Source organism: Episyrphus balteatus, chromosome 3 (genome assembly GCF_945859705.1).
Source record: "Episyrphus balteatus chromosome 3, idEpiBalt1.1, whole genome shotgun sequence".
NCBI lineage: Eukaryota > Metazoa > Arthropoda > Insecta > Diptera > Syrphidae > Episyrphus > Episyrphus balteatus.
Window position 1 is genome coordinate 29,207,246 of NC_079136.1, and position 25,857 is coordinate 29,233,102.

Consider the following 25,857-nt stretch of genomic DNA (forward strand, 5'->3'; position numbering starts at 1 on the left):
TATTTTGTTCTCAATACTGAAAAAAGAACTTTGAAAAAAAAAAGAAAAAATGAAGAAGTGAAGTTGAGAATTTCAACCTATTTTGAAGAGCTTGGCCTTAGGTTTAGAGAAATAAAAACATGTTAAATTTTCTCCCCCTTCCCTGCCATATTCCGTAACCACCTTTCATATAATGGAATTAATAAACCAACAAGTACATTTTAAGCTTTAATTAGTTTCTCTGGAATAGAGTAAAATTTACGTTACCAATCATTAGATTTCAACAACAGGAAAACTTACAATTCTATTAATTAATTTTTAAATTATTACAAAAAAATTACACACATTCAAAATAGCCAACGAAAGCATAAAAAAACATGAATACTTTACATAAAGCTAATTAAGCTTTTATATATTTTTATCTCTTCTTCGTGATTTGCATTGACTTTAAAATTACTTTTTACTTTAATACAGTAAATATCTTTTTTGTGCATGAAATTTTAGAAAAAAAATTATTAATTGTTATCTTATTAATACCCAAATTTGTCATTCAAAGAAGTTATTCCATCACCAGATTGATTCTCTGGTGGAACCCATTTCGCATATTTTTCTGTATCTTCATGCTCGCCTAGATCTTCAATGTCAACGTTCTCACGTTTTCCTCGAATTCTCTGGCGTTGTCGTTTTCTTTTTACAGCTGATGATGTGGATTCTTCATCATTTGTTGTTGATTTTTCTGGCTCTTCCTTACTTGGGGTTTCATCGATTTTTTGTTCTTCAGTAGTTTTCTCTTCGGGTTCTACTGAATCTTCAATGATTTCTTGTGTCTCATCAAGAGAAGGAATATTTTCTGGAATAAAAGCTGGTCCATATAATTTATTTGATTTTTCTTCTTCTCCGGTTTTTTTTGTAACGGATTCTGATGTTGGTTCATTGTCTTTGACGACCGACTTTAGTTCTTCTTCTTCCTCCTCTTCAACTTCTTCTTCATCTGATTTGAGTTCTTTTTCCTCACCAACTGTTGTCTTTGTCTCTTTCGGCGTCACCCTAACCGGCTTTAGAGTTTGATATGAAAATTGATTACGTTTTCCAACCATTGGCAGTTGTTTTGGCTTCTTCGATGGCTCGGCAACTGAAGATATAATCGCTGGCAGTTCTATTGGTTTAGCAATTTGAATTAATCTCTTAAGTTTGGTTTGATCAACCAACAGCTGCTTCTCTTCCATTTGCAATTTCCATAAATCAGATTTTTCCAAAACTGTTTGTGCATCTGTTAGATTCTCCATGAATGTATCAAGATCTTCGATTTGTTGTTTCTTCGATTCTTTTACCTGCCTGGCGAGTTCCTGGTATTCTTCCATCTTGGCTTTAACTTGTTTTAACTTTTCCTCCAATTCGATTTCTTGAGAAAGCTAAAGAGGAAGGTTTAGTCTTTGAAACCAGAAATATGAGAGTTAAGGTGGGTCAAAAAAATCGAATATCTTTTTTTTTTATTTTATACTTCGAAAAATCGATAGCTAGACACCTCTAGAACATACTTTGCAGTTTTAAAATAAAATACACGACTGGGTTCGCACGTACTTGCTATTATGGCAAAAGTAACTCTAATGTGAATGATTTTTATAGAAAAAAAATAAATAAAATCTGTTTTTATAATAAATAAAAAATCTTTAAACGGTGATCAAAACTGTCAACTACCAGTATCTAGTTGTAGCTGTAGCTCGAGATACTTACAGACGGACGGGCAGACAGAAATTGCAGGACCCACTTTTTTGGCATTCTCCATCATTGTAATGTTATTTAAAATTGTTATCTCAAGCTCGATTTGTTTCACGAATCCTAAACTTGTCCTATAGTTACGGTGACCATATTTCTAGGAGCGAAACCCGCGATTAGTTGGATCGTTTTGAAAACATTGGTATTTCAAAAAAAAAGATAATTAAACGAGTTTTCATAATTTTTTCTTATATTGATATCAAGATTTTGGTAATAGACTTTATGGGAGAATTTTCGTTGAAATAATTTAAGTCGTTTACGAGGAAGTCAGAAATCAAGAAAATTGTTTTATTTTTTAATACATAAGTAGGTTCTTTTAAAAAAATGTTTTTTTAATCAAAATTGTGAAAGCTAGTTTTGAAATAAAGGTGGGAAATTTCCTCTTTCATATAATTGTTAATTACACGGTGTTACAAAAATGAGGTTTCAAAATATACGCGGGCGGAGACCTATCAGGTTTTGTAGAGCTAGTCGCACTGATTACGAAACGGTATTTGAAAATCCCCTAACACCCCCAAAATCTGGAGTTACGGGCAAAAAACGGTTTTTTGGACCTTCACCCATTGAAAAAATTCTAGCTTCGACAATTTTGTACCCATTTTCAATTTTTTTTACAGTTTCTGATAGGAGATAAATATACCTTTTCAACAATATATAAAACATGTAGCTCGGTTAAACCACTTATAATTTATAAGCTGTCAAAGTTCAAAAATTCCATTTTTTTCGTCATTTGCCCAACTTCGGCATCAATTTAAAGTATATGTTTTCAAAACAACATGCTATTTTAAAAATATATTCTAAATCTATATCTATTTCTCAATCAATCGAGGTATTTTTTATGAAAATCACTTCAAAATTGGCTTAGAAAAAAAAATTTTTCGATTTCAACCCAGATACAGAAATTCGAACTTTTAGGTATAGACGAAAAATGTTGTTTCGGCACGTAGTAGGATAACTTGGGCGCCAGGATTTGATAACGGGTTTTTGTAGAAAAGCTCAATACAAACATTTTTTTCTTTGGGAGGGAGGTCTATCTCCCTCCGTTTAGGTGGGCGGGGCATTTTTCTAAAAAAAAATTATCAAAATAAAAAAAAATTATTAAAAAACAACGGCAACACTTACAGAAATAAATGATACTATTTCCGAAAGGAAAAATTTTATATTTAATTCTAATTTTTAAATCAATATAATATAACCAATAGTTTTTGAAATAATCGATTTCAAAGTTAAAAATAGGCGAAACAAATTTTTTTTTAATTCATTTTATACTATTTTTTCCAGACTGTGAATTTTAGTAAAAAAATTACACACACAGAAAACTGCCTCAATTAATTTCTTAAAGAACAGTGAAAACTATATGTTTCTATGTCTTCTAGTTTTTGAGAAAATTGAAAAATTATTTTATCGGATTTTTTATTTTTCAAAATATTTTTTGTTTTTATTTGTTTTAATTTTTCAATTTTCTCAAAAACTAGAAGACATAGAAACATATAGTTTTCACTGGTCTTTAAGAAATTAATTGAGGCAGTTTCCTGTGTGAGTAATTTTTTTACTAAAATTCACAGTCTGGAAAAAATAGTATAAAATGAATTAAAAAAAAATTTGTTTCGCCTATTTTTAACTTTGAAATCGATTATTTCAAAAACTATTGGTTATATTATATTGATTTAAAAATTAGAATCAAATATACAATTTTTCCTTTCGGAAATGGTATCATTTATTTCTGTAAGTGTTGCCGTTGTTTTTTAATAATTGTTTTTTATTTTGATAATTTTTTTTTTGAAAAATGCCCCTCCCACCTAAACGGAGGGAGATAGACCCCCCTCCCAAAGAAAAAAATGTTTGTATTGAGCTTCTCTACAAAAACCCGTTATCAAATCCTGGCGCCCAAGTTATCCTACTACGTGCCGAAACAACATTTTTGTTCTATACCTAAAAGTTCGAATTTCTGTATCTGGGTTGAAATCGAAAATTTTTTTTTTCTAAGCCAATTTTGAAGTGATTTTCATAAAAAATACCTCGATTGATTGAAAAATAGATATAGTTTTAGAATATATTTTTAAAATAGCATGTTGTTTTGAAAACATATACTTTAAATTGATGCCGAAGTTGGGCAAATGACGAAAAAAATGGAATTTTTGAACTTTGACAGCTTATAAATTATAAGTGGTTTAACCGAGCTACATGTTTTATATATTGTTGAAAAGGTATATTTATCTCCTATCAGAAACTGTAAAAAAATTGAAAATGGGTAAAAAATTGTCGAAGCTAGAATTTTTTCAATGGGTGAAGGTCCAAAAAAACGTTTTTTGCCCGTAACTCCAGATTTTGGGGGTGTTAGGGGATTTTCAAATACCGTTTCGTATTCAGTGCGATTAGCTCTACAAAACCTGATAGGTCTCCGCCCGCGTATATTTTGAGTGTTACACCGTGTTATTCGAAAAAAAATTTCTGGGTTTAGCTTTTCAACCTGACAAACCCAAGCTGGAACTAAATAATTGAGGCATTTTTTTTTTAAACTATTCGAAAAATTAAAAAAAAAAGTTTATTTTCCAACCAATGTTTTCTTGTTTTCCGTACAGAGTATTTAAAATTTTGAATAAAAAAAATCAGAGAATTTGGAAATACGGGACAAACTACAAAATATGGGACACTTATACGTCTCGGGTTTCTTAAATTAAAACCCGGGACAAGCAATAGAAACACGGGACAGTCCCGGGTAAACCGGGACGGATGGTCACCGTACCTATCGTAAACTTTACACTTTTTCGTTTATCTAACCGTTTAAAAGATATTAGAGGTCCAAAGTTTCGGAAAACTATTAAAAATTCGTTTTTTATTTCCTAATTTTGTAACAAATTGATAATATAATAATGTAAGGGACATGACGTCGACTATTTTTTAAGCGAAAAAAGTATATAAGGCCTTTTTTGTAGAGCGTTCAATTTCGTACAAGAATATGTAAAATATTTGCGAAAAATTCGATTGATAAAAAATTATTTTTTTTTTTAAATTTAAAATTGATGTAAAAATGGAAAACTGCGAGGCCGAGAATCTTCCCATTTTAATTAAGAGCTCATAAAAAAAAGAAATTCTATTTTTTGCCCCTCCTAATGAGAGTAATCTTACCAAATCCTCATAAGTCACTGTAACGCTTGTACTTGGATTTGACTTTCGCATCTTCTTCCGTTCAACGTCTCCAGTGCGATCAAAGAAATCATCTTCATCATCTGAATCGGGTTTTACTATCTTTCGCTTCAAGGGTTCTAAAACAACAAGAAAAGAGAAACGAATGAACAAAGCAATAAAACCTTTTATTTAAAATCCCCATCATACCATGATTAGCCTGCCTAAGGACACCATGTCTATCTAGAATTCTACATGCCTCTAAGGCACATTGGACAACGCAATCCTTCTTCTTTCCCTTATGACATATCTCTGCCACAATTTGCTTCCCATTCAAATCATCAACCGGAAGTTCAATGCGACAAACAAAAGTCCCAACCGACATTTCATCGCATTTGTACTCCAAGTCAAGTCCTTCACGTTCAAAGAACCCACGAAGTGTTTTCTTCGGATCATCAAGAAACAATTCTTCATTGTTAGTACTAGCATAAGGATTAACTGATAAATCAGTTTCCTCATCAGCATCTTCACCCATTCCCCAAGTAACATCTTCCCTTTCCATTGCTTCCAATTGAATGGCAGCATTGATTTTCTTATGCTCGTCGGCATTAATACGCATTTGTTTCAATTCAGTCACAGACATTTCAGATTCAGGTTCCTGATCGAATTCAGGCCCTTGCAAAATGTAACTTCTCATACTAGCACCTAACCTTAACATATGACCCACTTTAACCCGAATATATGCTTTTGGCGGGATTCGCATTTTATTTAAAAATGTCCCATGAGTACTTCCCAAATCGTATATATACCAACCCTCTTCAATGTGTTTTTTATTTTCCGCTGTATCATCGGATTCTAATTTTGGGCGGTATTGGAAAATTGCATGAAAACGAGAAACAGTCGGATGGGCCATTTCAATGTCATTGCCCGGCGAACGACCGAATACCCAAAATGGTTTTTCTTGTAAATCTTTTACTTCATCGATAATTTGTCCAGTTTTTAAAACTTCGAATTTATAAGAGAATTCTTTTGGTGGACAAGCAGACCATTTTGGTTCGTTGTATGGACAATTGGGTATTGGTTTTGTTTGGGGTTTTTCATCGGCGGCGGCGGTGGATTTGGTTGGTGGAATGGGATCGATAGTTGGTTTTTCTTCGATTGGTTTGGCGATAGACTTTGGAACCGCATTTGGTACTTTGAATTCTTCCATGTTTTAAAAAAATTAAAATCGATTATTATTTTAAAGTAATGTTTTTTGTTTTTTTGGGGAAAGACAAGAGGTATATAAACAAAAATATCAAATTTCTGGGAAAAATTTTAAATGTCAAAGTGGCTGTCAAAATAATATGGTAAGGTTGACAGGAAGATGGCGCTTGGTTGAAGCAATAACTATCACAGGTAGAGGTCAGCACTATATTCGTAGAAATTTCGAAAATTTAACCCCCGTTTAGAAGAAATTAAAAAAACTTTTTTTTTTTAAATGTCAACTTAAAGTTTTTAAGTGTTTTCTTTTATACTAGGTGTGTTTTTTTGTTTATCTATATGGATTTTGTGCAAAAAAACGACATCGAGATTTTTTTAAATCCGTGCAAAAGTTTGGCAGCACTGAACATGAACTTTGATAGCTGTCTGTCAAAAAGTTTGCTTTTGCTTTTTTATTTAAAAAATTAAAATTTAATAAAACAAATCTCTTAACAAAATGAGAGAAAAAAACAAACAAACAAAAATCGTAGAATTGTTCCTGTTTTGTCGATTGTCATGTTCCTCTAGCTGTGTTAGTTTTATACCATAACAGTGCTTAACTAGGATGCCCAAGATGACGAAGACAGATCGCTGCCACACATCGACCATGGTTTCCATTCCAAACTACCACCAGGAAGTCTACCACATGGTTTGCCCACTGTGAAGGAAGTTGCATCAGCCATAACACCACTTGAACACAAAAAAGAATATGAAGAGAAAAATAGAGTAAGTGAATTTTTTCTCTCCTGTCTTTACATCAATTTAACATTTGTGCTTTCAGTTAAGGAACTATCGGAAGAACAAAAACAGATGATCATCTTGTCGGAGGACTTTCAGAGGTTTGTTCTACGCGCTAGACGTGTCATCGAAAGGGCTATATCTGAGAATGTCGACATCTACACAGACTACATTGAAGGTGGTGATAATGAAGAGTCAAAGGATGAGAGGACACGTGCCAGGTTGTCATTGAATCGAGATTTCTACGAAGACCGATGGTCTAAGAATCGATGCATGACTTAAATGGATTAGTCAACACATTTTCCTGAACTGGTTGTTGCTTTATATCACAATAATGAGGTTTGCATTTGTATTTTTTTCTACGATTTTATCTAAAACCCACTAAATAAATTTTTATAGGAGAGTCCCAATGAACCAGATGGTGTTGTAATGGTCTGGAACACAAAATATAAAAAACAAACACCCGAAGATGTATTCCATTGTCAGATATGTCCATATGTCAGCATGCTTTGCTAGATTCAATCAAAATCTTATACTCGGTGGAACGTATTCCGATCAGATTGTATTATGGGATAATCGAGTGCAAAAGCGGACACCCATCCAGAGGACACCTCTAAGTGCAACTACACATACGCATCCAGTGTATTGTTTTGCAAATGGTTGGCACACAGAATGCACACAATGTGATATCCATCTCATCCGATGGCAAGCTTTGCTCATGGAGTTTGGATATGTTGTCGATGCCGCAAGATACAGTGAAATTGCAGCAACGGCAATCGAAGCCAATTGCTATCAGTTGCATGTCCTTTCCGTCGAATGAGATTAACAATGGTAACGTTTATTCTGGTAAAAGTTTGTTGTGATTTTCCATTTGCTTATAAATAAATTGTTTTTACTCAAGCTTATCGACATGGAATACGTTCGGGTGTGCCTGAAGTCTATGAGAAGCATTTGGGTCCAGTGACGGGAATATCAACTCATCCAAATCAATCTACACCAGATTTTGAAGATTTGTTCCCTACATCGTCCAATGATTGGACAATTAAGTTATGTAGTCTTAAGGTGAAATTTAATATCTACTATAACGACCAATATGTATAACATTTTTTGTATTTACTTGTAGGACACTAAACCATTATATTCATTTGAAGATAATTAAGATAATGTTATGGATGTTGCATGGTCTCCAATTCATCCCGCCTTGTTCACTTCTGTCGACGGCAGTGGTCGCCTTGATATATGGAATTTAAATCAGGATACCGAAGTGCCCTCAGCATCGGTCGCAAGTTATCGTAACAATGCTTCCAACAAATTCTTTCGTCGATGAGCAGAATTTGCTTTAGAAAACTTCCATTACTGTACAAATTGTATGTGATGTATATGGGTTAGTGTTTTTTTTGTGTGGTTATATGTATATGCATAGCTATATTTAATACAAAATAAAAATATACAAAAAAAAATTAGTATGGGTTTTTATGTATTGTAACGATGAATTACCGAACTACTTTTAAGATAAAAGTCTGAACACACTACCTGCTACAGTAAAGGTAGAAATGTGAACGGACCTTTAGTAATTAAGAAACTACCCTCTGAACGCATCCAAAGAAATTCCCTCGACTGCTGAATATCCCAAAATATCCCACTGGACTGGAAGTATGAAGCGCCCCCTCTTGGAAAGGAAGCTTCGAGAAGCAAAGACGAGAACCTTCGAAGACATTCTCGAATTCCGAATTTCAGGTATAAAAGGGCAGCGTGGACACCGACCGGATACAGTTTAATCTTGAATGTGAAAGAGTACAGTACAAAGTGAAATAAAGTGTTGGAAATTGTTAGTAGTAAATAAAGTGATTGAAAAGTGTGTTTGTTTGAGCGAATAATAAAAGTAAATTGATTTGAAATAAAGTGTGTTCTTATTTGAACGGAAAGATAAGTGGAAGTTAAAATAAACGAAATAAGTTTTATTGTGAACCCGGAATAAAACATTACATTGGTGTCAGAAAAGTGGAATAAAACTTATTTATTTGTGCGAATCAGATAATTTCGCGAATAAAATAAAAAGTGCGCGTGTGTTTTAACAATAAACAAAGTGTAAAACATTTTGAAATAAGTAAAAGTGCTCGCGTTTTGAAAAGTTAAAATGGGTAAGACATTGAATCAGTTAAGTTTGACTGAGCTGAAGGCGGAATTAACTAAACGAGGTCTTCCTACTGCTGGATCGAAAAATGACCTCATTATTCGCCTGCAGGATTATTTAACCCAGAAAAACGAAGATTTGGATACATTTCAATTCGAAGTTGAAATGGTAGAAGAACGAGTAAGTACTAGTTCCGATATGTCATCCATGATGGCTGTTCTCCTTGCAAAATTTGAAGAACAGAAAGATCAAATGGAACAGCAACGTAAAGAACAAAAGGATGAACAGAAAAATCTTCTTGAACAAATTGAGACACAACGCAATGAACAAAGAGAACAAATGGAACAACAACGAACAGAGCAAAAGAGTGAACAACAGAATCTTCTCGAAAAAATTGAGAAACAACGTACCGAGCAAAAGAGTGAACAACAGAATCTTCTCGAAAAAATGGAGAAACATCTAGAAGAACATCGCGATGAGCAAAAGAATCTTCTAGAAGAACAGAAAAATCTTTTAGAGGGAAAGCTTGGTGATTTCGAGAAGAAGTTCACTGCTCTTGACGAGCGTGTTGAAGAAAACAAAGAAAAGCTGTTGGCAATGCACACAAAGTTCGAAGAGAAATTCCAAGACATTACTAAAGAGTTGGACAAGGTTCGAAAAATTAAGGCCCGAGAAAGTTCTGGTGAGTATTCAAAGAAGAAGGAAATGCATCCACCAACCTTTGATGGACAAAGTTCTTGGTCGATCTACAAGAAACAGTTTGAGGCAGCTGCCACAACAAATGGCTGGGATGACGAAGACAAATGTATAGCGCTGACTCTTGCTCTTAGAGGTCCTGCTGCTGAGTTGTTACAAACTTTACCACCAGAAAAGAATGGTAACTTTAACGCTCTTGTCCAGGTCATTGAAAAACGCTTTGGAGATGGCCATATGCAGGAAGTCTTCCGCGTCCAACTCAATACAAGAGTCCAGAAAAGAGGAGAAACTCTGCAACAACTCCAAGCAGATATTGAAAGGTTAGCTCATCTGGCATATCCGACAGCAGGAGACGACATTATCAATCAGTTTGCGACAGAAGCCTTTGTACGTGCTGTATCTGATATAAATCTTCAGCGAGCAATTCGAACAGCTGGAAAACGTTCCCTTCCTGAAGCATTAGCGTTTGCACTCACTATGGAAGCAGCAGAACAGGCTTCTCAAGGCGTTCATCGGGTAAGAGAAGTTGCAATGGAAGAATGCTCTTGTCAAAAACTCGCATTCCAAAGAAACCAGCGGGACGGAGCTGCTCGATGCTGGAACTGTAACAAGACCGGACATCTCCAGCGGCAGTGCAGATTGCCACCAAGAGGAACTGCTTGCCAACACTGTGGAAACAGGAATATTGCCCAACAACAGGTAAGCGATACAACTAACACTCATGCTCATCTTGAATTCCCATTCGGGAAACGAGTAAGAACCACCTTCGAGGGGCAGAAGCTGGTTTCTGGTATCGATGGCCCCAGAACCACAATTCAAGTCTCACAAACTAAACGAGACAACAAAAGTCTGACAGTAGAGGCAACCATAAACAATAACCAACACGTGGCTACAATTGACACCGGTGCCACCGCCTCTATTGTACGAAGAGACTTGGTAAAGATGACGTGGCTACATAACATCAACAGCTATCGTCTGAAGACCGCCACAGGAGAAGCAGCAAGAGTGTACGGAGAAGTTCGTCTTGAGATCCGTATAGCAGAACTAAAGTTTTTACATGTGTTTTTGGTGGCAGATATATGTGACGAGTGCATCATTGGAATCGACTTTATGAAGGAGCATGGAATCATTTTGGATATCGGTAATCAAGTCCTGAAATACAGAAATGTAGAGATTCCAATGGTCTATGGCAGCGAAAACTCAACAACAATTAGAACTGTCATCAAAGAAGACATGTGCCTGCCTCCTTCTTCAGAAGTTTTTGTGTGGACGAAGTTAAAGGGGAACTGTGGAAACCATCGATACCTCATGGTCGAACCAGAAGTTGAGCAAAGTTCCGAAAACATCATCATCGGGAAGACTCTTGTGGCACCAAAGAACAACATGGTACCTGTACGGATACTTAACATCAAACCGTACCCAATCAAGCTTAAGAAAGGAGAAGTTGTTGGGCAATGTGAATCTGTGTCCGCAATAACTAAGATCAACGAGATGGACACACAGATGACTATGAACTCTGAGAAACTAAAGACTCAAATTCTCAAATCAGACAACTTGAGTCAACATCAGCTTAATGTTGCTGGAAGGCTTCTTCATGAATATGCTGATATCTTCTCTTCACCCAGCGGGCAATACGGCCGAACACAACTGGTGCAGCATCGAATCGATACAGGAGACGCTAGGCCGATTCGTCAACCAGCAAGACGTCTCCCCTTGGCCAAACAAAGTGAAGTTGAAGAAATGATATCGACAATGAAGAAAGACGGGCTGATCGAAAATTCCAAAAGCCCTTGGGCATCACCGGTAGTTCTCGTCAAAAAGAAGGATGGAAGCACTCGATTTTGTGTCGACTACCGCAGGCTGAATGATGTGACGAAGAAAGACAGCTACCCACTGCCAAGAATCAGCGATACTCTAGATGCAATGGAAGGAGCACAATGGTTTTCGACTTTGGATTTGAAGAGTGGCTACTGGCAGGTAGAAATCCATCCAGAAGATCGAGAAAAGACGGCTTTCTCCACAGGAAATGGTCTGTGGCAGTTCAATGTCATGCCGTTTGGGCTATGTAATGCCCCAGCTACTTTTGAGCGCTTAATGGAGTGCGTTTTAAATGGATTAACCTGGAAATCTTGCCTAGTCTATTTGGATGATGTCATCGTTTACGGGAAAACATTTGATGACCATTGTGAAAACCTAAAGGCTGTATTCCAGAGGCTACGAGAAGCACATCTTAAGTTAAATCCAAAGAAATGTGCACTTTTCAAGACCGAGGTTAAATATTTGGGGCATATCATCTCATCCCAAGGAGTAATGACTGATCCAGAAAAAGTTGACACTGTGAAGAATTGGCCAACCCCTCAGGACAAGCATCAACTTCGGAGTTTCCTCGGTCTGGCAACGTACTATCGACGGTTCGTGAAGGATTTTGCGAGAATCGCCAAAAGCTTGCACCAGCTTACGGAGAAGGGTAAACCCTTTAAATGGTCAGGTGAGTGTGAGAAAAGCTTTCAGGAACTGAAGCTACGGTTATGTGAAGCTCCTGTGTTGGCCTATCCGACTCCAGGCAAACAATTCATCATTGACGCAGATGCAAGTAATGTTGGAGTTGGTGCTGTTTTATCGCAAGTTCATGACGGAGAAGAAAAGGTCGTTGCCTATTTCAGCAAGGTACTCTCGAAACAAGAAAGAAACTATTGCGTGACCAGAAGGGAACTTCTAGCTCTGGTATTGGCAACAAAGCACTTCCATAAGTACATCTATGGACAGAAGTTCCTTCTTCGCACAGATCATGGTGCACTAAATTGGCTTTTGAACTTCAAAAATCCAGAGGGTCAAGTAGCAAGATGGATCGAGATACTCCAGACGTATCAATGTCAGATTCAACATCGAAGAGGAAAGCTACATTCAAATGCAGACGCATTATCTCGGCGCCCGTGCAAGCAAGACTGCAAGCATTGCACACGGCTAGAGGAAAAGGAAGTTGTCGCTGTAAGAAGAACGAGAGCTGATCCCATTTGCGGCTGGAGTAATGAAGAACTCAGGATGGCCCAACAGGAAGATTCGGACATCGAACCCATCCTTGCATGGAAGGAACATGAAGAGAAACCAGAATGGGCCGACATCTCCGACCGAAGCCCCAATCTCAAAGCATATTGGGCACAATGGGACTCACTTCATGTGCAAGAAGGGTTACTCAGGCGTAAGTGGGAATCCGCAGATGGTAAATCTTATGTAATGCAACTAATCGTACCTCAGTCAAAGGTTAATGATGTTCTCCGAGAGATGCACGAGGGAACTTCTGGAGGCCATTTAGGCATCAACAAGACGCTGGAAAAGGTACGCCAGCAATTCTACTGGTTACGTATGAGAGAAGACGTTGAAAAGTGGTGCCGAAAATGTGATACTTGTGCCGCTAGCAAAGGACCAGCTAGAAAAATGCAAAGCAAGATGCATCAGTACAATGTGGGCACACCTTTTGAGAGGATTGCAATAGACGTGGCAGGTCCTTTTCCCGAAACCAACAAAGGAAACCGGTATATCCTCGTAGTGATGGATTACTTCAGCAAGTGGCCTGAGGCATTTGCCATCCCAAACCAGGAAACCAAAACAGTTGTGGATAAGATTGTCTTTCATTGGGTGAGCAGGTTCGGAGTACCCATGGAACTTCATTCCGACCAAGGAAGGAACTTCGAATCTAAGATTTTTCAAGAGGTTTGCTCACTCCTTGGCATCAAGAAGACGCGAACAACACCGCTTCATCCACAATCTGATGGGATGGTTGAGCGATTTAACAGGACACTTAAAGAACACCTGTCAAAAGTAGTCAACGATAATCAACGAGACTGGGATCGACATATTCCATTATTCTTGATGGCTTATAGAAGTGCAACACATAGTTCCACTGGACATACACCATCGGAAGTCCTTTTTGGTTCTACAATACGGCTGCCAAGTGAGATAAAATTCGGATGTGTTCCAAATGAGCCACAGGAAATAGATGAGTATGTTGATAACCTGAAAGAAACACTGGCTGACATTCACCAACGGACAAGGACAAATATAAAAGCGTCTAGTGACAGGATGAAAACAAGATATGACGCGCGAGCGACAGCAACAGGGTTTCAAGAAGGAGAACTTGTGTGGTTTTACAATCCCCACCGACAAAAGGGACTATCACCGAAGCTACAACAAAACTGGGAAGGCCCTTACACAGTAATAACCAGAATCAACGACGTGGTTTACCGTATACAGAGAGGGGTAAGAGGCAAATTAAAGGTAGTTCATTGTGACCGTTTACATCGTTATAATGGTGAAAGTAGCAATGGAGTTGTTCGGGACGAACAATCCTAAGAGGGGGGCAATGTAACGATGAATTACCGAACTACTTTTAAGATAAAAGTCTGAACACACTACCTGCTACAGTAAAGGTAGAAATGTGAACGGACCTTTAGTAATTAAGAAACTACCCTCTGAACGCATCCAAAGAAATTCCCTCGACTGCTGAATATCCCAAAATATCCCACTGGACTGGAAGTATGAAGCGCCCCCTCTTGGAAAGGAAGCTTCGAGAAGCAAAGACGAGAACCTTCGAAGACATTCTCGAATTCCGAATTTCAGGTATAAAAGGGCAGCGTGGACACCGACCGGATACAGTTTAATCTTGAATGTGAAAGAGTACAGTACAAAGTGAAATAAAGTGTTGGAAATTGTTAGTAGTAAATAAAGTGATTGAAAAGTGTGTTTGTTTGAGCGAATAATAAAAGTAAATTGATTTGAAATAAAGTGTGTTCTTATTTGAACGGAAAGATAAGTGGAAGTTAAAATAAACGAAATAAGTTTTATTGTGAACCCGGAATAAAACATTACAGTATGAATAATTTAAAATGCTAGAAAAAAACTAAAAATGTTGTTTTCGGAATCAGCACCCTCCATTTAGTAAGACATGATAAACAACGGTCGGGAAAATTTTTGTGTGTTGGGCAGTGAATTTATGTGGTTAAATTAAAGAAAAATGTATGAAAAGAGAATTCAAAACTATACAAATAAAAATTGTTGTAATAATTGAAACTTATCAACCACGATTCTTATTTCAGTAATATCCCGCCTTTGTGAGGCCTCCCACAGCTGGACCAAGAATGCTAGCTTGCAAATAAGTTTTTTGTTTAATTGCAATTTAATTTTGATTTATTGAACTTCCTATTTACAATTGACTTAAAATAACTTATTTCTAAGATACATTGATAGATACAAAATTTTGTTGGCACAAAGAGGGCCTAACGTTAAATAATGACAAAGTTATAAAATATAAACAAATATAATACATGGATAAACTTTATTTAAAAAGTCTGCTGTCTAGGTTGTCCTCGAGGTGTTCAGACCCGGATGTCCAGTTGTAGGGTTGGTTGAGTTCGGTTTAATTCCTTCCGCTGCATAGCTGTTTAGGAGGGGAAAGTAATTGCGAAGAAGATTCATGCAGATATCATTTTCTCGGGATCCCGATGGGGTCTTTAGAGCCTTTTGTAGAAGACATGTCCTACAGAAACAGGACGACATCAATGCAGGCAGAGTTCATCTGATGAAGAAGGAATAAGGAATATATCGAACCAAAAAAGGAGAATCAATAAAAAAAAATTACCCGCAACCAAAATTGGGGACCTAAATGATGCTCTGAAACATTTACTATAACGTTCTTTCAAATATTTCTTCCACATCAACTTTCAAGATGCCATTGTTTCCACACTTTACATGCACATGTGGTCCAAGTTTATAAACGTCGATACCATCATTTGCACAGGCAGTGAAGTGATCTTCTTCTAAGATGGCTTTTCATCAACGGGTCTTGGTCCTGATATCATTTACATAAAGTGAGGGCAATTTAAGGGAGCTGAAAGATATGGGTGTTGAATGAGCTGCATAATGCGATGTTAGGATTGTCTTGCTTATTGCTGTCTGCTGTTTGGGATGAAAAGTATTTCCTGGGGGAATATTTTTCGGCTTTTCTTCGCAGCGCACATACATGACGTGTATATTTTTAAAAAGTTATGAGACTGTTTTTGTGGTGGGCATTCTATTGAGGCAAATGATTAACAACAAGAGCTTTGTTATCATTTATCCATGTTTATCGTCAAAGAATAAACGTTTTCGCAAACGAGCGGGCATTTCAAGAGCATTTTACACTACATTTGGCTGTGAGGGTTGAAGGTATCGACACGATTAAGACACAAGCGCACAATACACAGGATTCTTTTTTTGTGAAATAATTCCTAGAAAAAAAGATAAATTATGCTAGCTCATTGTAAGAATAAATTGTTTTACTTTCCATCTGGTTTCAGGTTTTTTTCTTTAATTTTGCGGAAGATATCGCACTCTTGCAAAAAACGTGAATCCTAAAATTATTAATCAAATTAAAACAAAACAAATTGTATGGTACAATTTTCATCTTTTTTTCAAAAAATATGCTTGTACTTACATTGATTTGTGTTGTTTGCTATTCCTAATTGAATTCAATTTTAAATATTATATTTTTTGTCATATTATGTGTCAACTGCAGCTGTCATGCAATGGAATCTGACATTTAATACCTGTAATGTACCTTGGCAGCACTGTTTTCTATCGAGAGAAAGTAAAATCTGGATAATTATCTGGATTTTTGAAAAATCTATACAGATAAAGTTTTTGTTGTATTTAACACGTAAATTGTTTCGATTTCAAAAATCTCGATGTCGTTTTTTTGCACAAAATCTATATAGATAAACAAAAAAACACACCTACTATGTTTCCACCTACGCTAAATCCGAGATTTAGGTAAGTAGATTTAGAATAAATCTCGAGATTTATTTTAAATCTACTTCGCTAAATCTCAGATTTGGGTTCAGCTACCCTAAATCTATGATTTTTACCTACTTTCATTCCGAGATTTAGAATAAAAGTCGAGATTTATGCTAAATCTACTTAGCTAAATCTCGGATTTAGGGTAGGTGGAAACGTAGTATTACAGTCGTTTCATTTATGAATTTTTGGCACTTCAATTGGCGATTGGAGGATATACTACTAGCGCCGTAGTGGTCAAAAATTGCAACCAAATATACAGGACGGAAAGAACTAGCGCCACCTAGCCTTCACAAATTGGAAATAGTTTTGATTACGTCAAGCTGTCAGGCCATCTTTTTTGTTTTGTAAACAAACACTCATCCTTCGCATTTCAAAAAAAATTTCTTTCGGGGTTTATTGTTTTGTTAAAATTCGTATGTAATACAATTAAATACATAAAAAGAAATATAAATATAAAATGCTTGAAAAAGTAGTTCATACAATTTAAACAAGTATGTAGTGTGGTGTTTAGATAAATGTAATTTTTATTAAGTTTATTCGTTCAGTCGGTCGTTGTCGTCCGCAGTCGTTTGTGTCGGTTCTCACAACAAGGTGGCGCTGGTTCTTTCCGTCCTGTTTATTTAGTTGCAAATTTTGACCACCGGTAGCGCATATCAACTTTTCCAATCCCCAATATTTTTGAAGTTATATTGCTTTTGGGTACATTACACACGGAAAAATTTAAAATTATTAATGATCGGCCATTTTGAAACTTTGATATGGGCTTTTGTTGCGAAAAGCCATCATGGTAATTTTTAACCGACATATTTTTCTCCGATTTTCCTAACTTTTTTCAGTGTGCTATATTTGTGATAGATAAGAAATGTATTGTGATTATTTGGTTGGAGCCAATCAAACAATTGTGCTTAAAAGAGCTTCTATATAGCTTTTGTAAAGCCTTATAAAAGCAAAATTGGTAGTTGTTGTGCACAGGTAATATCTTTCAAACTGACATTGGTCGCCAAATTGTCAAAACATGACAATTTGGCGACCAATGTCAGCTACCGAATTCTAATTTTTTAAGTTATTTACCATTTCCGCGAAGAAACACGAAGAAAATTTGTTATTTTTCAATTTTTAATTTTTTCAAATGACATTTTATAAATTAAAACAAAAACAAATTTCCTGTTTACTGCGATTGAAATATACAAATTAAAGGGCGACCTGACAGATTGGTGCCTATTATTGACAAACAAATTTTGACAACGTTCGGAAGATATTAGGTGTGTTTTCGTATTACCACCGGGCTTAACTGGTTAAAAAAAAAAACGCCTCGGGGCTTATCGAGAAAAATTGGCAGCACTGCATACTAAATGTCCCGAAATCAGCTGACACAAAAAAAATATAAAGTTGTCATATGTTTCGCTTTTGGGTTTTCTTGTGTGTTTTTGAAAAAAAAGTTTAACTAACTATTAAAAAAATATTTAAAATAATAATTGTCATTCCAAACATCAGTTTTGATGTTCTTAAACAAATTCTAAACAATTTACGAACAAGTTAATTTGGTAGCACAGATTTAAATCTGTTGAAAAAGTTAAAGGCTTGGCCACACCGGAGGGTACGCGGTAGGGGTACAGGTAACGGTACGGGTATTTGTATGGAAAAAATTCCAAACTGACACATCAACGTTCGGGTGTGGAATTTTTTTAATACAAATATCGTTGCCGCTACCCGTACCGCTACCGCGTACCCTCCGGTGTGGCCAAGCCTTAAGGCTTGGCCACACCGGAGGGTATGCGGTAGCGGTACGGGTAGAGGTAACGGTACTTGTATGAAAAAAATTCCAAACTGACATATCAACGTTCAGATGTGGAACTTTTTTCATACAAATATCTTTACCGCTACCCGTACCGCTACCGCATACCCTCCGGTGTGGTCAAGCCTTAAAGCCCACAGAATTCTCCGGATTAAGGCTTGGCCACACCGGAGGGTATGCGGTAGAGGTACGGGTAGCGGTAACGATATTTGTATGAAAAAAATTCCACATCTGAACGTTGATATGTCAGTTTGGAATTTTTTTCATACAAGTACCGTTACCTCTACCCGTACCGCTACCGCATACCCTCCGGTGTGGCCAAGCCTTTAAACAACTAAGCCCAAGGGGCTAAAGTGTTGTTGCATTTAACATGTAAATTGCTTAGCCCCGACTGCGTTTTTTTTGTCCAGTTAAGACCGGTGGTAATAAAAAACACACCTATTACCATTATGTGTGCTGTGGTTGTTGTGAGATGTAAACATGATTGAAATTCTTTATTTTATTTTAAGCTTTACAGGTGTAGCGAAGCGAAGCGAGACTTTCCATATAAAAACAGTACAATGAAAGTTTGAACGAAAAATTTCGATGCTTATATAATTTTTCAATACGCAGCTGTTGCTGTAGAGGAAAATTCCAGATTATGTAAAGTTTTCATTCATGTCACTAATTTTTTGATTGTTCTGGATATTTTTTCAAAAGAAAACTTGGAACCTATATCAATTTTAATTACAATTTATTAAAAGATGTGTAAAAGCAAAATTTCACAATTTTCATTAAAAAAAATCATTGGTGTAAAATTTTAAACGATTAACTAAAATGCTAAAGTGATTTTAGTAGGTTACTATGGTTAAAAAAGAAGACTGATTTTTTAACGTTTTACTCATTGACCTATTATCATTGACCTATTATATATGGACTGCCAGGACCAGGTTCAAGCTATGGTGGCGCCCCTTGGTAGGGTAGCGGGAAATAGTAATTTGACACCTAGTTTTGTGACTTTTGCTTGTCAAAAAAAAAAAAAAAACTATTTAATTGTTTGCAAAAATTTTATGTTTCCCAAGAATAAAAAGGTAACAAAAAATTAAAAATATATTAATATATTCTTTTCACAGTTTTATTCCAAGTTTTATAATTTAAATTTTTATTCTATTCTTTCATTTCAGAAAATCATTTGACAAAAATGGACAATCTCCTTGAAAAAAAAACAATCGATTGCCCTTACTGCTAGCCATAAATTCACTTCCTTGCATTCAAGAAGAAGGAAGAATAAATTCAATAATTATTCCCTCAGCAGACCTATGGTGCAGAATGTGAAGATTACCTACTTCAAAATAGTTTTCTCCACATCATGTTTTTTAACTTGCATTCTCCTTTAAATATTTTTCATTTTTTTACTTGAATTTCAGTTAAAAAGGAAACTTTCTTTGAATGTTCAGCTGGCATAGCTCATAAGTCATAACAAAATTGTTACCAAACTAGAAGCTGGCATGACTAAGCCCAATAAACAAACAATCTTGCCTATGTCAAAAATCAATGCTCTCTTCGTTAACCTCCCTGTGAGCAAAATCAAAGGTCTTGGGCTTTGATGTCTGTGAAAGACTAAAGAAGAATCAAGAATCTTGGAAATTTGTTGAATTTTTCTGAAGTTGAACTTTAAGAGGAAACTCGTCGGAAAAAATAGGTAAGTCATAATTTCTGAGATTCTCTTATAAAAATCCAAAATTCATTCCCTCTATTAGATTATGGTTGCACTTTATGTTCTCGCTTTTACTCGAAAAGCATTGGTTGCTGTAAAAAATTCAAATTTCGGATGGATTTATTCTATTCTGCGACTTTCTTCTTTTCCAATTAAATTAAATATTCGTGGGAGCTCATAGCGAACAGCACCTTGTTTATTCAACCAAGTAAATCACATCGTCCTCTTTCCGGAACAATGTCGTCTAGTGGAAGATTTCTAAAAAATAGGGAAGTTCAAAATATTTTCTGTATCGAAATGAAAAAACCGATCCTGGATTCATCGACGAAAAAATTCTACTAATTATATCACAAAACCTGCACCGACTACATTAAGCAAATTGTTTTATTCCTACTCTTAAAAAAATCTTCATCCACCAATTCATTCATTAATTGTAAAACATTTTATTCCCATCGATTATTTTGTAGAACTGGAAGAAAATCATCAAGAAATTCAAGAAATATCTTCTCAGCTAGAAACTATTCGGAAGCTGTGAGTATACATAAGTTAAAATCAAAAAATTAAAAAAAAAATAAATATAAGATAATCTTAAATTTTTTTTAGAAACCTAAGTTTTATGGAAAAATTTATTAAAGACAAAGCTAAATCGAGGGCCACCCATTCGATGATTGATAATCTTGACATCATTAAAATGCACATTGTCAGTATTTCGGATATGAAGTAATAATTTTAAAATTTGTATTTAAAAATTTAGTCTCTAAACAAATTTATTTTCAGAAAAGAAACTCGAGAATTAGAAATGATTAACAATCATCACTTTAATTGCACTAACAAAACTATTCTAAATGATGCAGAAACAACGTTCTCAGCAACAAATGGAGCTTATTCTTTATGAAAATACAAAAGAAAAACTCAACCGAGCCTACAAGAGACTTGAGAATGTTAAAATGCTTACAAAAACTGTATCCGATGCACTTACGAATGCCGAACTCATATGGATAACTACACAATTGGATTTGGAAAAAAATCGTAACCGATTTAGTAACTCGGATGAATTAAATATGCAATGAAAATGTACAAAAGCTTGTTTGTATGAATATGAAAAGTTTGGAAGGCTTTTGAAATATGCTTTGAATGCATTGATAAATAAGAAACCTTATACGTCTGTTTTAGATTTAATCAATGAACTGTAAGTTTTCAATAATACTCGTATTTTGTATGATAAGCTTTAAAATGATATTTTTAGCAATCGAATTGAGAACATCTTGAAGCCTTATGTGTATGAAAGTCCTGTTAAATTGGCCATGTTCGAACAAATAAACTTACTCAAACCAATTTTCAATGCAAAAATGAATAAGAAACATTTTGAAATTGATTTTCGGCATTTGCGTTCTCAATTCCAGGAGAATATTCATGAAAAAATGGTACATTTTTTAATTTTGTTTAGACCATAAACTTTAAATTAATAATTTGTTTCAGAGCAATGATGCCTTGTTGCACAATGGTCAGTTGCTTTGGATTTGGTTTCTAACTGAACCAAAAAAATTACTAGATGCCGTTGCTGAGGTTCGAAAAGCAGCTTTTAAAGTACCAGTAATGACGGGAGTCAAATCACTTGGGGGTACAAAGAGAAAAGGAGGAGAATCAAGTATACCTTGAAATGTTATTGTAATATTTATTAATTTTTTTTTAATAAAAGTTAGTTAATATAATAAATTGGAACTTACAATTTTTAGAATATTTCAATCATTTTTAAAGCATTTAATTAAGGGCTCAAATTTTGTATGACTTTGTTTTAAAAATATGTTTTTGTATTAGAATACAGTCAATCAATGCGCTAACATTATAAATGTTGCCCTCTCCTGTGTGCCTTATCGTGCTTAGGAACTCTTTATCTTTGGATAGAGCAACCCTAAAACAGTCTGTGGGCTCTATTATCGACATCAATCGTCTGGCAAAAAAGTATGTTGTCATTATTTTTGGGAAAGATCCAGGAGCTGTCTAGTTTGCGGGGCATTTGGCCCTTCTTCCATCCAACACGATTCCATAGGTGATAAATTTGCATCTGAAAAAAAAAACAAAAAGGAAAAAATTATTTGGGCTGAACGATTTAATTCTAATTTTTAATAACTTTCAAATATTAATGAATTTAAATAAAAACCTTTTTCCATAATGATTCATTGCACATTTTTCTTAGCACAAACATTTTAAAATACATACTTTTTTTCTGAGAACTGAAAGAATTCTTCGTTCTTCCAATACGTCAAAAAGTAGACTTCAAAAAAGACAGATGCTACTGATTTGTACAGCAAACAAAATGTAGATGGCCATAGTTTCTATGCACAAAAATGGTAGTTCAAGCGATCTGCCGGAAGATGTCGCTACGCTAACTGAGTTCTATTTACCGCTTTCTTCCACAGGCGCTAGTAATGATTGAACCACGTTTTCAAAAATTTTGTATGGAAACGAGGAGGAACTGGCAGTCCATATATAATAGGTCAATGGTTTTACTAAATCGTTTAAAAGTATATGCTATTGATTTTCTAATTTTATTTTTGAATTATTTTGAGGCAAAGTTAGTATTTTTATCTTCTTATTATGAAAAAAATTTATTAAAATCGGTCTTGATTTTGGTTTCTTGCATTTTCTCATTAAAAAAAAAACTAAAAAAAAGTGAACGTTATCAAATGTTAAAAAATTAAAAGATGCATATTATCAAAAGATTTTGCCTATACTTTATTAATACAAAGTTTGGATGTATTGAGTTCATAAATCAGTTTTAGGTAAACATTTTAGTAAAAATTTATTTTTCAATTTTTTTAAGCAAGGATTTAGTAGCGTTTGTAGATGAAGAATACTTTTTGGCAAGGAAAAGGAATCTTATTTAGCAAAAACAAAAAAAAAAAAAATAGGGACAAATTTTTGTCCTATTTTTGCTATATATTTGACTATTGGAATATTGTAACGTTTAACTTAGGTTGGTCCGCAAAAAGCTGGCTTGGTATGCAGAGGTACGTGGGATCGATTCCTGGCCGCGGGGCATGTGAAAATAAAAAAAATGTGTTCTTTTTCAATTAAAATAATATTCTCATCATTTCAGAACAACAGAAAAAGCTGTGGAATTTCCAAAAAAGGAAAAGAAACAAAATAAGAAAAAATTAAAATAAATAAATTAATATGCAGAAAATGCAAAACAGAAAAAATCAAAAGAAAATAAAAAAAATGAAATAAAATTCAATAAATTCTCTTTTTTATGCATAAATTCAACATTTTCTACAACACCTTCAACAACTTCTATAAGGCCTTATTATAACATCCTACGCAAGTAATCCGGTTTGTGCATTAGATAAACCCTCTGCAGGAAGACCTCCGTAAGGCCATTTTAAACTGTTTGTCACAAGCTATTAGCTTGTGGATTACCTGTGAAGGAAAGTCCTATGCAATTTCGGTAAAATGAGCCAAAATGATTTGCATAAGACCTGTCCTTCTTGTTATGAAAGCCAAAAAATTGCTTGCATTGACCCTTATGAAAGCTAAATTGTTACTTGGGAGACTTATCTTAAATGAACACACAATGTTTCTAATCAATTCATTTTTATTTTTACTTTACTTTACTTATTTCCGTTCAAATAAACACATTTTATTGCAATTAACTTTTTTGTGCAACATTTTCGAATTCTAGTTCACGAATTTTTCCGCAAGTTAATCGTACAAATAAAGCGACCACCTTGACTATTGGCAGATGAAGAGTAAGCAATGACAATTTTATTTAATTTTGATACTCTTGTAATATATCCTGAACCACAAACTTTGTCAGCTTCATTTAAGCTTTGATCAGCATCGCGAGAGATGAAAAAGATGTCAGTAGTACATGAATTCTGTATCTGGAAAAGAAAATCAAACAAAACTTTTAATCACAATTGGATAAATTGTGAAAAATTAAGATTTTCTCCGTAGTTTATCAAAATTATAACCTAATAGCCTGTTTTCACTAGAGTCTAAATGAGATAATGTCGCAAATGCGGTCAGTTTAGGTTTTAAATTAAATTTTTTTACTATAGAATTTGACATTCGAAAAATGAGATAATTTGCGTAACTATCTCATTTGTGCTCTAGTAAAAATAGGCTATTATACCCTACGCCTACATAGTGTAACATTTAGAGTAGGTACTTACATAGCTACTGAGTATTAGAAAATAACACGGTTTTTTTTTAATTAGATTTCCATTTTTATGAAATCTCAAAAATGAGAGTACGCAGTAGTTCTTCATTTTACATATTTACCTTTGGTATTGATAAACTGCAATCGGCAACAATTTTATAATCCTGTGGAACCGTGAGCAGATACAAGCACGAAGTTCCTGGATTGTATTGGTAAGGATAATTTGGTGAATATAAATAGTGTTCTTTATTAGGATCTGAATTATTGTACGAAAAGTTGCAATTTTCGAATAGGGCATATGAAAGTCCAACATTGTAAAGCAGAATCAATGTATCTTAAATAACATCAGAGGCGGTTATACTAAGTCTTTTATATTTTATAAGTTCAACTTACAAATTGTACTCAATGGAAACATTATATCTCCTAAAATGGTGAAATTTATGTTCTTAAAATCAGATGATAGCTGACCACAAAAAACTGTACACAAATAAAAAAAATGCTAAAATTTCCCAAGGAGTTAAACTGAAAATATCTCTTCAAACCTTGAAAGCTCGAAAAATACTCAAATTTTATATTTTAGATTTTTCATTTTTGTGCGATGACCAATTAATTTCACCATTTGTTATATATCAGAACATTTTACCGTCTAATTACTCTAATAAAAAGGTGGTATATGTTAAAATATGCCATTATACTTGATAATCTAAATTAATTGTAGCAAGCCTCTGTAGTTCAAAATTGGATAGGTATATGTAGATGACTTATAAAGTTGCGCTAACATTTTAATGCATTTCATTAAGTTTTTATAAAAAATAATTGAAAAATAAACCTTATATTTAAACAAATTGGAATTGCTTCTTACACATAATTTTATCAAATCACGTTCTTTTATAAAAAAGAACATTATTTTCAGAATGTGATTTGGCTTAATTTAGCCTACTCACATTAATTGGAAAACTCGCGATGATTAACCCCTAGGAAACCATATATAGCCGCGATTTAAAACTTTTGAATTCGTTATTAGAATGCATAAGGCTTTAAAACTGCATACTCACATTTTGGTTATACCTCCACTCCCAAAATTTGCTGTGTGGGCTCTTAGACTATAGGGGTATTCACGATCCGGTGCAACAAAAAGGTGTAAGGTTGCTAAATTTTGTTTTTGTACTACCCTTTCAAGCCAGAAAACGGAGTTCAGAAAAGACACTCCGACCTCCGACCGAGAAAAACAGGGTTGCACTCACACACTTACAACTTTTTGTGTATGAACACAAAGTCGAAGGAAAAATCGTGGTGAAAAAACCAATACATATAAAATCGGCTCAGCGGTGATTTTAATTTCCATACTAGTTTAAACCGCCTTCGGACCCGTTTCTGAGTCGAAGTCGGACATGTTTGCTTGAAGGGACTACAACTACAACAGCCAAATTTTGCACCATTGTATTTTATTTTTTTTTTAGTTTTAAAGCGTAGTGCTTCAAAAATTGTATTTATTATCTCTTTCAAAAAAGATGACCTTATTTGCCAAAGTATAGTTACACTTTGTTTAATCGAAAGCTTTAGAGCTGTTTTTGAAAAAAAAATAGGATTTTCATATTGGTCATATTACAGGGACCATTAAAAAAATTTCAATTTTCCCTATAAAGAAACATAAAAAACTAACAAGTTTGAATCAAATTGCC

The 25,857-nt window shown here is 34.8% G+C and overlaps 1 protein-coding gene, 2 long non-coding RNA genes and 1 pseudogene across 4 annotated transcripts; 2 read left to right on the forward strand and 2 right to left on the reverse strand.

Annotated features, from left to right (window-relative positions):
- Nucleotides 1–230: 230 nt before the first annotated feature.
- Nucleotides 231–6,202, reverse strand: LOC129915862 (kanadaptin). Its single transcript, XM_055995558.1, has 3 exons — nucleotides 5,092–6,202; nucleotides 4,885–5,021; nucleotides 231–1,391 (listed from the first exon to the last, which is right to left on the reverse strand). The coding sequence occupies exons 1-3, from the start codon at nucleotides 6,089–6,091 to the stop codon at nucleotides 510–512; spliced, it is 2,019 nt and encodes a 672-aa protein (XP_055851533.1). The 5' UTR covers nucleotides 6,092–6,202; the 3' UTR covers nucleotides 231–509.
- A 263-nt stretch (nucleotides 6,203–6,465) lies between these two features.
- On the forward strand, nucleotides 6,466–8,312 carry LOC129915481 (cytoplasmic dynein 1 intermediate chain-like; annotated as a pseudogene).
- Nucleotides 8,313–14,679: 6,367 nt separating this feature from the next.
- Nucleotides 14,680–16,449, reverse strand: LOC129914595 (uncharacterized). Its single transcript, XR_008772207.1, has 4 exons — nucleotides 16,161–16,449; nucleotides 16,007–16,077; nucleotides 15,327–15,954; nucleotides 14,680–15,263 (listed from the first exon to the last, which is right to left on the reverse strand). It is a non-coding gene; the product is annotated as an uncharacterized LOC129914595 (long non-coding RNA).
- Nucleotides 16,450–19,582: 3,133 nt separating this feature from the next.
- Nucleotides 19,583–21,783, forward strand: LOC129916336 (uncharacterized). Of its 2 annotated transcripts, XR_008772441.1 has the most exons (7): nucleotides 19,583–19,618; nucleotides 19,724–19,998; nucleotides 20,057–20,544; nucleotides 20,617–20,733; nucleotides 20,791–21,202; nucleotides 21,260–21,437; nucleotides 21,493–21,783. It is a non-coding gene; the product is annotated as an uncharacterized LOC129916336 (long non-coding RNA). The 2 variants fall into 2 exon arrangements; XR_008772440.1 differs by lacking the exon at nucleotides 19,583–19,618 and having other exon boundaries at nucleotides 19,643–19,998; nucleotides 21,493–21,781.
- Nucleotides 21,784–25,857: the final 4,074 nt, after the last annotated feature.